General features: G+C 44.9%; 1 protein-coding gene across 5 annotated transcripts in view; it reads right to left on the bottom strand.

Annotated features, from left to right (window-relative positions):
- Positions 1 to 9209, bottom strand: part of Dnajc18 (DnaJ heat shock protein family (Hsp40) member C18) — a 34460-nt gene extending 25251 nt beyond the window's left edge. The window contains exons 1-4 of one of the 5 annotated variants that reach the window (XM_031365368.1): positions 7876 to 8023; positions 3637 to 3757; positions 2638 to 2724; positions 554 to 740 (exon numbers count right to left, since the gene is read on the bottom strand). In XM_031365368.1, coding sequence (XP_031221228.1) covers positions 554 to 740; positions 2638 to 2677 — 227 coding nt within the window. In that variant the 5' untranslated portion in view covers positions 2678 to 2724; positions 3637 to 3757; positions 7876 to 8023. Of the gene's footprint in view, positions 1 to 553; positions 741 to 2637; positions 2725 to 3636; positions 3758 to 7856; positions 8024 to 9140 lie in introns of those variants that run through there. The other 4 variants (XM_031365366.1, XM_031365369.1, XM_031365367.1 and 1 more) reach the window with 4 other exon arrangements.
- Positions 9210 to 10421: the final 1212 nt, after the last annotated feature.

Here is a 10421-nt window from a genome sequence, read left to right on the forward strand (position 1 = left end):
ACCTGCCTCTGCCTCCCAAGTGCTGAGATTAAAGGCGCGTACCACCACTGCCCGGCTAATATGTAAGGGTTTTTGTTGTTTGTTTTTTGTCAAGGGTCTCAAACCTCAGATGTCCCTGCTTCAATCTAAGTTCTGTGACAACAGGCATATGTCACCATACCCACCTTCTAGTTTCGTTTTCTTTTCCTTTTTTTTATTTTATTTTATTTATTTATTTATTTATTTATTTTGGTTTTAGTGTTGGTTTTTCTAGACAGGGCTTCTCTGTGTACCCTTCCAAAGGATGTGGGTTCGATTCCAAGCACCCAGATGGGGACTTAAAACTGCCTGCCTGTAACTACAGTTTCAGTGTCCAAAGCCACCTCTCCCAGCCTCTGAGGGTGCTGAACACACATGGTACACAGACACACATACAGGGAAAACACATATAAAATAATAAATCAACCTAAAGAAAAATGGTGAGGACATAGGTCAGTAGTTACACAGCCCATCCTGAGGCACACCTCCTGAGCGCTTTATGTAAAATCCCTTATTTATCCCACTATGGGCTTACCTTTGTACCCCACGCAGCTGTTCCTCTGTGTAAGTGGCATTCCCCTCTCCCTGCCGGGTCTGATTCCACTCATTCTCAGACTTTTTTTCCTTTTTGGCCTTCATGCAGCTACAGCAACCACAGGGATCATGGCTGTCAGGTCGCTTGTCTTCTGAGTATTTGTTTCTTCTAATTGCGTCAATGTAAGCTGCAAAGCAAACCCCACATCAGCCTCTGCTTCAGACCAACCTCAGGCTTCTGTTTGCTTTGTCCCAGACAAGGCTCCACTATGTACCTCTGGCTGGCCTCAAATTCACACTCTTTCTGCCTCTGCTCCTCGAGTGTTGGAATTACAAACATACCCACTTAAGCCCATCTCCACAGTTTTGCTACTTTGTCAACTCTCTGGGAGGCAGCTTGTAGATAAGAGCAAGGGTGTCTTTAGATGACTAAAGACATCATGGGAACCTCCAAGTCTCCACTCAAAACTCTACAAACATCTTCCCTGGGACACTATACAGAAAATATGGGATGTACTCAAGAAAAAAATTTAAATGCCAGAAACATAAAACCCAATATATTTTTTTTCCATACTTAACAATGCCCATTCAACAAATTCTCTTCACTTACAGAAAAGGGCCTTGTGAGGTATCTCTACCCTTTAGTGCAGAGTAGAGAGAGGCCCATTTCTTTGTGCTTCAGGGTCAGGGGTGGCACTGCTTATTCATATATATACATATACATATATATGTATATGTATATATATCTTTGCAGTGGCTCCTACTCTTAAATTTTAAAGCATAGACAGATCCTGTCTCAAAAGCCAAAAACCATAGCAAAACAAGCAAAAAGAATGGAGTAGTTCAGTTCTTTTAAACTAGCATTTAAACTAGCACTGGAGAGATGGCTCAGCAGTAGTTAAGAGTGACTACTGCTCTTGTAAGAACCTGAATTTGGTTTCCAGCACCTACATGGCCAAACCTCTTGTAACTCCAGCTTCAGGTGGATTTGAAGCCTCTGGCCTCTGAAGGTGCCTGAACTCACACACACAATTACAGATAAAAATAAGTCTTTTTTTTTTAAATTAAATAAACACGTGTAGAACTAATATAAACCAAGACACTGGGCTAGACATATCAGGCGCTGTATGGGTGAGATCAACTCCTGCCCACAAAAAGGCTTAGCACAGAGGATTCAATAAGTCATAACACCTACAGAATGTTCGGAGGGAGCAAGCCAGCAGCGACAGGGCACTCCTGTTTTCTTCCCAGAGACCTGAAAGGGCTTTAAGAATGAATGTCTTTCTCCCCTACTCAAGATCCTTCTGTGACACTCCCTCGACACCCTTAAGGCATCCCGGCTAACTCCAAGGCGTCCTTCATGTCTTTACGTATACCGTTTTCTTCACGAAGCTTCTCTTGACACCCAGGTTGGATACCTTGTTGGTGTGCAACCCAAACCTCCAACCTTGCTGTGGTAACCCAAGAACTTAACTGGCCGTGTTTTGTAAAAGGCTGTTAACCGGTCAAACTCTCTCAGTGGACTGACAGTTCTGTGAGCTCAGGGACCCGCGTCTGTCAAATTCCCCTGCAGAATCAGCATAATGCAGGACACATGATAGGTATTGTAATCAAAACTTTTTGCCTGACCGTAGGATAGAAAAGGACAGACAGCCTACTGACCCTGATGAGGCCTGGAGGGGACAAGATCAAACCGGGAATAAGAGTCAAGTAGCTAACCTGGAGAAGTCATCCATAAGAGGCAGGTAAGCTACAGAACTCAGCATCCTAAGAGCCCTCGAGTCACTCACAGGAGGTCAACAATGGCCGAGCAACTTCAGGCTCTGGACAGGGCAAGACCGGGACAGGGTTGGGGGTCCGGAGGCAACTAGTCGTAGCTGGTGTCAGCGTTCCCGGCCTCTACCCTGGGCCGTCCTCCACCGCTACGCGAACCCTACCCAGGCTTAGCATCTTCCCGTAAGCCTCCATCTGGCCCAGTATCTCCGCCTTAAGCTCGGAGGAGTCGCATCCCTGATCTTTCCGAGCCGCATCCCTGATCTCTCCGGAATGCTGCCTTGTCCCACCCTCCAGTCCGGGACCTAGTACCTTGGGTCCAGCGCTCTCCGCTGCCCAGAGTGGCCGCCATATCGGTTTTCTGTCAGCAAGTCGGCTGAACCTCTCAAGTCCCGGAGGCTGAAAGAGAAGGGGCGCAGAGCGCGGGGCACGCTGGTCATTGTAGTTTAGTACGTGTGGGCTGCGCTTCTACACGACTACAAGTCCCGGCGGGGCCCGCGCGATACACTCTGAGCCGCCGAAGAGTGAAGGGTTTGGACCCCCAGAGCGAGACTTGTCGGGTTTAGTTGGCTGATTTCTGCGTGGCTGCTGGCTCTGACTCATCTGTAGCTGAGCATAGTGACTTCCGTCCTGCCTGATCCTGAGAACATAACAAAAATCCTACGGGGCAACGGCTTTGCACACTGTAGGACAACCGGTAACCGGGTACATCCACAAGAATGTCCCTCTTGCCCGGCAGTGGTGGCGCACACCTATAATCCCAGCACTTGGGAGGCAGAGACAGGCGGATTTCTGAGTTCGAGGCCAGCCTGGTCTACAGAGTGAGTTCCAGGATAGCCAGGGCTATACAGAGAAACTTTGTCTCGAAAAAAAACAAGACAAAAAAAAAGGAATGCCCCTCTTAAATATCCACTAGTGCCTATTCTGTGAAAACTCCATGCTAGGACCTGGAGATAGAAAAATGGTCTGGGGAAAGCTAAACTCAACTTTGGGTAGTTTAATGGCTGAAAAAAAAGAAAAAAGAAAGAAAGAAAACATGAAAAGTGGGGTGAATTAAATGTAGTGAGACAGTAGTTTGGGTTCCTCCCATTCAAGCTCCTCTGGCATCAAAGGGACCATAATGGGGAGAGTGGGAGGGCAAGTTTGGGAGCTACCATCGCAGCTTTGCCATTCCTTGTTCTTAATTCATCCGAATCTACTCACGAGCCTCTGAGGCATTTCTCTTTCTCAGCCCAGTCCCTTCTCTGACCTGTTTTCTTTTCTAAGAAGTTTGGAAAGAGGAAATGAGGGGTTATTCCTACCGTTTCTCACCGTTTTCCATGGAGTCTAGCAAAGCGACTTTTTGACAAGGGAATTCCTGGCCTCCTCACCCCCTTGCTCATCCACTGAGGATCACCAAAACCCAATCTAATCACCAAGCTAAAGATCAGACCTACAAAAGGGCAAAGATTTCATGATTTCAGAAAAGTATTTGGAGGCAAAAAAGTACCTGGAATTCACTTAGATTTTATTCAAGAAAACCAAATCAATTACGCTGTCAAACACCACCTGCTTAGGCTGTTGGGAATCTATGGTGAACACTGAACCCAAACTGAAGGGTAAGAACCTGGGATGACTAGTGTCACTGTAGCACTTACCCACTGCAGAGCCCTGGCATGCTGACTTCACGACTCCTTGGAACACCAGGAGAACAAGGACTCTCAGTGGGAAAGCTCAGCGTTAGATAGGGGCTATAGTTGGGGGTGGCCACAGATCACTGTGTGGCCCTTTCTCCTTCTGCTTTGACCTCAGTCTTCTATAAGCTGAGAAGGTTAGAGCTGACTGGAAATCACTAAGTTGAGGTATCCCTAAAGCTCAGTGTGTCGCTGCCTCTCAGACCTTCTGTGAGGGGCTGGAAGGGAGAAGAGGGGCACAGGAGGGAAGGCTGTATTGCCAGTATCTAATCTATAACTGTTTTATACCTTGTGACTTAAAAAAAGCATGTGCTTGAGGGCTGGAGAGATGGCTCAGCAGTTAGGGGCACTGGCTGCTCTTCCAGAGGTCCTGAGTTCAATACCCAGCAACCACATGCTGGCTCACAAGCATCCCTAATGGGATCTGATGCCCACTTCTGTTTGATGCCTCTTCTGCCACACAAGCATACATGCAAATAGGGCACTCTATACATAAATTATGTAAATAAACAAATATTTTATAAAGCATTTTAAAGAATATATTTGAAAAATACCAGCAAAAAAAAGTAAAAAAAAAAAATAATAATAAGCTGAGTTGTGGTGGTACATACCCTTAATCCCAGTACTCGGGGCAGAGGCACGTGGATCTCTATGAGTTTAAGGCCAGCCTGGTCTACAGAACAAGTTCCAGGACAGTCTTGGCTATACAGAGAAACCGTATCTATAAAAAACAAAGCAAAGCAAAACAAAACAAAACAAAAACCACCAAATTAATTGACCCTTAAAGGCTGTGTCATTTGTAATATCAGTTGCAAACAGAGCATCTAACGACAACATGCCCTAAAACCTACTCTATAACTATAAAGAAGATGGCAACTGTGTAGATATTTGATCACTGTCATCTGATTTAGTAGGGGGAAAAACATAGTGGGTAGGAGATTAGCCTAGCATTGTTGACTTATAAAGTACTTAGCACTTTGTCTGATATTAAATAAATGCTAGCCAGTACTACAGATTAGCATGGCGGAACAAAAGCTAACAATGTCATATCCTTTGTGCTATGACATTATTAGTAGTGTATAGTCTGTATTAGGCATGCCATAAAGTCTTCAATACATCTAACTAGATCTGCATGCTTGTATATATGGCAATCATTATTACTACAAATAGGATAAAAAAGAAAAACAAAATAAAAAAGAGATAGGAAAATGACTTCCCCTGTGTGCTACACCTCCAGCTATTAAAACTAACAATCTATCCCACTCCTGGTTTCAGAAAGTTCAAAGGATAAGCCAGGCATAATGATACATGCCTGAATCTTAGTACTAGAGAGGAAATGGAAGAACCAGGAGTTCAAGGTAAGTCTGGTAGACAGGAGACATTGCCTCAAAAAAGAGAATACCAGATGTGGAGATACTTATCTGTAGTACCAGGGGGCGGAAGCAGGAGGATCCTAGTTTGAGGCTAGCCTGAGATCCAGAATGAGAGCTTGTCTCAAACAAAAGTGTATGGCAAAGTGAATTGGTGTGGAAAGGACTGTGCATCATGACCCGGTGGATTATGGTATACTCTTAAACTCGAAAGACAAACATCTAAACCATGAGATAAGGTGAAGGCCAGCTCTGAGACCCTGGGTAACAGTGTGCTCATGGAAGACCCAGTCTAATCAGGAGAGATGGCTCAGTGGCTAAGAAGACAGAAGCCTGGGGCCTGAAGGATCAGCTAGGGCTCTGTGGCCTGACCAGGAGCATGCATCAGATGCTTGTGCACAAATGGCTCTTTGCTTTGGGGATTGAAGACACTGGCAATCTGAGATAGGGCAAAGCCTTGGGTTCCCAGCTCAGGGCGTTAAGGCCTGCAGGTAATCACAGATGTCCAGGCGCCATCAGTGTGGAAAGTACTAGATGGAAAAGAAGCACCGTGCATTATGAAATTACTGGGTTCAGAGTCTAGGTTTGAGTGTGTTGGGCAAAACTGGAAAACTGAGGCTTCCCAAGGAGCATCCTCTCTCCATTCTCTGCAACCTCCCAGTAAAAGAAAAAAAGGGGGAGTGGTGGTGGCATTGCACCCTTCTCAGGTAATTGCATGAAAATGTACCCATTGACTCCTTGATACCTTCTCTGACACTTCTGGGTTTGTCTGTATCACTTAGACAAACTTAGGGCTCCAAACCCCAACACAGAACACTTCTGTGCCAGTTGCTGTTTATATGCACCAACTAACAGGAATCATTACTGCCCTTCAACATCTGTGTTTGTATGAAGTGGATGAGCCAAGGGAAAGCAAGCAACAGCAAGGACAGAGGCTGTCCTGGAGGTGGGCTGCAGAGGGTCTCTGTGCCCCAAAGCACGGACTGTTGCTCTTATGGAGTTAGTTCCCAGCACCATGTCAGGTGGCTCACAACCACCTGTGCCTCCAGCTCCAGGGCCTCCCACGTCCTCTTCTGGGATTCATGGGTCCCTGCATTCTCATTACACACCCCCCAACACACACACAAGCACATACAAGCACATACCCATATAACTAAAAAATAAAAATAGCTGAACTTCTTGGAGGGAATAAAGGTGTAGAATTTAGATCTCCAAGCCAGTTCTCAGGAAGGAAATATGTGCAAAAGTTGCAGGAAGAAGGATAGATCCACAAATCCAGGCAACTGCCAATCAGGATCACACTGTTTTTGTTTTTTGTTTTTTGTTTTTTGGGTTTTTGGGTAGATTTACATAGAATTTAGGGGAAATTTGAGAAATTATGTGCCAGAGTTAAGAGCAAGGAAGCCTGCAGCCAGTATTCTATCAGTTTTATCCACATCAAAAACATTTGTTGGTGGGCTGGGGAGATGGCTCAGAGGTTAAGAGCACTGTTCTTCCAGAGGTCCTGAGTTCAAATCTCAGCAACCACATGGTGGCTCACAACCATCTGTAATGGGATCTGATGCCCTCAAGACAGCTACAGTATACTCATATAAATAAAACAAATAAATCTTTAAAAAAAATATTTGTAGGGGCTGGTGAGATGGCTCAGTGGGTAAGAGCACTGACTGCTCTTCTGAAGGTCCTGAGTTCAAATCCCAGCAACCACATGGTAGCTCATAATCACCCATAATGAGATCTGATGCCCTCTTCTGGTGTAGAAGACAACTACAGTGTACTTATTTATAATAATAAATAAATCTTTAAAAAAAATTATTTGTTGGTAGAAATAATAATGTGAGGTTTGCCCCATCCAGGCCTGAAAAAAAAGAAAGATCCTGGGTAAATTTTCCTTGTTTTAGATGGGGACTGTGTACTTGAGCTGGTGTTGTGTATCTTGCTTTCCCATAAGCTGAAGCAAAGAAACGCAAGGAAATGAGGATATTCTATAATACACACATACACACACACACACACACACACACACACACACACACACAGAGAGAGAGAGAGAGAGAGAGAGAGAGAGAGAGAGAGAGAACCAACTTCCTGCTTTAGGACTGTGTAGTCTTGTATAAGAAAAGGGAGGAAGTTGTCATGTAAATGGTCACCATCCTGTTGTCTAGACTTCAAGGAAGAGATGCAGGCTTAGGGAAGCTCCCGAGCTACAGAGGGCTGCACTCGGATTTCCTGTCAGAGATGGACTCTTGTATTTACATACACAGCAGGAACCTACCAAAGACCCCGCCCCCTAACACAGTTTGAAGAGCACAGGATGTAGCATTAAATGAAGTCATCCTAGAGCCATTCCCAGAGAATTGTTACCTAGCAATGGGATCATTCTCCCGGCTAGCGTAGTATTGCAGTGTCAGCAGCAGGGCGAGAGAGAGCCTTGCCGTCTCAAAGATATTAATACCGGTTTATTCCTCCACCTCCCATATATAAATACCTTATGACTAACAGCTCACATTTGCAGTACATTGTCCAGAGTCAGGGGAAAACGTGTGGCTTTGTGCTGAAGAAGTCATAAGAGTTAAGCAGAGTGAAATCCACCCATGTCTTTGACCTGATTAGCTCAGTACACTAAGCGGCTGAACCAAGTTCCATGGCAGAATGTTAACAATCCTAACGGAATTCAAGACTTGTAAACATTGTTACGTCACCTGGAAAGCTCCACGCCAACGATCGCTCTTTGTACTGTAACTGGATAGAGTGAATTGTGCTTTTGGAAATATGGCTTAAATAAAATATATCGAAAGAAGGAAAACTATTTTGTATGGGGCCGTAGATGACTCAGAGGGCAAAAGTACTTGCCACATAAGCTTGAGGATGAACTTGAGGATACAAAGCAGGAACCTACCAAAGACCCTGCCCCCCAACATAGTTTGAAGAGCACAGGATGTAGCATTAAATGAGGTCATCCTAGACCCATTCCCAGAGAATTGTTACCTAGCAATGGGATCATCTGCACCCTTATAAAAGATAGGTAGGCATGGGGGCCTGCCTGTGATCCCTGTGTCATGGAAGGAGATGGCTGTTTTCCTGGGGTGACCTGCATAGATAACCTAGCCAGACCAAGAAGCACTGGGTTCAAGTGGGAGACCCTGCCTAAATGCATAGTGGGGAGGGTAGAGAAGACGAGGCCTGTCAACTTCTGGCCTCCACATGCAAATGCACACATGTGTGTTTCCACTTGCATGCCCACACCCAAGTAAATACACATAACACACATACACACATATGACAAAGAAAGTACTGTACATTAGGACTAGGGGCAGGACTCATTTGGTCATGTTTAACATGCACCACATGAAACTGGGCAGGGTAGTAAATATCTACCCTTGAGAGGTGAAGGCAAGAAGATCAGGAGTTCAAGCTTATCTACATTGTGAGTTCCAGGCTAGCCTGGGATAGAGGAGTTCCTGCTGCAAAATTCAATAAGTAAATCTTAAGAGTATTGCTATCCAGGATGAGAGAGCTTCAGGAAATGGACTCTGAGACACTGGGATTGCACACCAAGGGTTATTAAAGAATATCTCTGTAACAAGGAAGGGAACCCAATTATATAGAACACAAACTAAGGCCCTTCATCCCCACCAGCCAACCATTAGTCCCTATGTGTCTTCAGCAGCCCACAGCTTGGGAACAGGTGCCGGGACTCTGGGGAGAGGTCCAGATGGTGGGATCCCAGGTTGTCTGCTACAGGGGCTGACTGCTCCTATTTCTCAAGTACCTTCCTCCTTCTCCCTGCCCAGGAGAGTGTGAGGTGAACAAGACAAGGTAGGGCTCTTTCTCCTAATACACAAAGAGAAGGAAGTCTACAGAACACAGAACACTAATGTGCCTGCAGCCACCTAGAACTGTCTGTGGCTCCTACTGTTTTTTTTTTTTAAAACTGGAATTATTGCCCAGCGGTGGTGGCACACGCCTTTTAATCCCAGTACTTGGGAGGCAGAGGCAGGCAGATTTCTGAGTTTAAGGCCAGCCTGGTCTACAGAGTGAGTTCCAGGACAGCCAGGGCTACACAGAGAAACCCTTTAATTTCTTAAGATTAATTTTATGTGGTACGTGTGGGTATATACACACACATGTGTGCTTGCAGAAGTCAGAAGAGGGTCAGATCCCTGGAGCTGGAGTTACAGATGGTTGTGACATTTGTGCTGGAAATATAACGCCAATCCCCTAGAAGAGCAGCAACTATTCTTTTTGTAAAAGAAAAGGAAAAAAAAAAAAAGACTTATTATGTTCTGCCTGCATGTATGCCTGCAGGCCAAAAGAGGGCACCAGTTCTCATTATAGATGGCTATGAGCCACCATGTGGTTGCTGGGAATTGAACTCAGGACTCTTGGAAGGCCAGACAGTTCTCTTAACCTCTGAGCCATCCCTCCAGCCTAAGCAGCAACTATTCTTAACTGATGAACCATCTCTTCTGCCCCTCTTTTCTTTAGAGATATCTTACAGTGTAACTCCAGGCTGACCTCCAACTCAATATTCTCTTGGCCAAGCTTCCTAGAGTACTAAGAATATGTATGTAAACACCACACTTGCTCTTCAACCTTATCATCATCATCATCCATCAGAGATTAGGTCTCTAGATGTAGCCCTGGATAGCCTTAAACTAGCTATGTAGAGCAAACTGCCCTTAAACTCAGAGATCTGCCTACCTCTACTTCCAAATTATGGGATGAAGAGCATCCAATCTCTTCAAACTTTTATTTTAGTAGTTTTGAGAAGGTAGGGCTAGAGAGATGGCTCAGTGGCTAAGAGGACGGCTGCTCTTCTAGAGGACCCAGGTTTGAGCCCCAGCACATAGATGGTTGCTCACAACTGAAATTCTAGTTCCAGGGGATCTGACTTCCTCTTCTGGCCTCTGTGGACACTGCACATTGTGCAGACACATGCAGACAACACACACAAACAACTAAAAAGTTATACCTTTAAAGCAAGGTTTTATTTCTTTTTTCTTTTCTTTCTTTCTTTTTTTTTTTTTAAGATTTATTTATTTTATGTATA

This window comes from Mastomys coucha, unplaced genomic scaffold, assembly GCF_008632895.1.
Source record: "Mastomys coucha isolate ucsf_1 unplaced genomic scaffold, UCSF_Mcou_1 pScaffold13, whole genome shotgun sequence".
Lineage (NCBI taxonomy): Eukaryota > Metazoa > Chordata > Mammalia > Rodentia > Muridae > Mastomys > Mastomys coucha.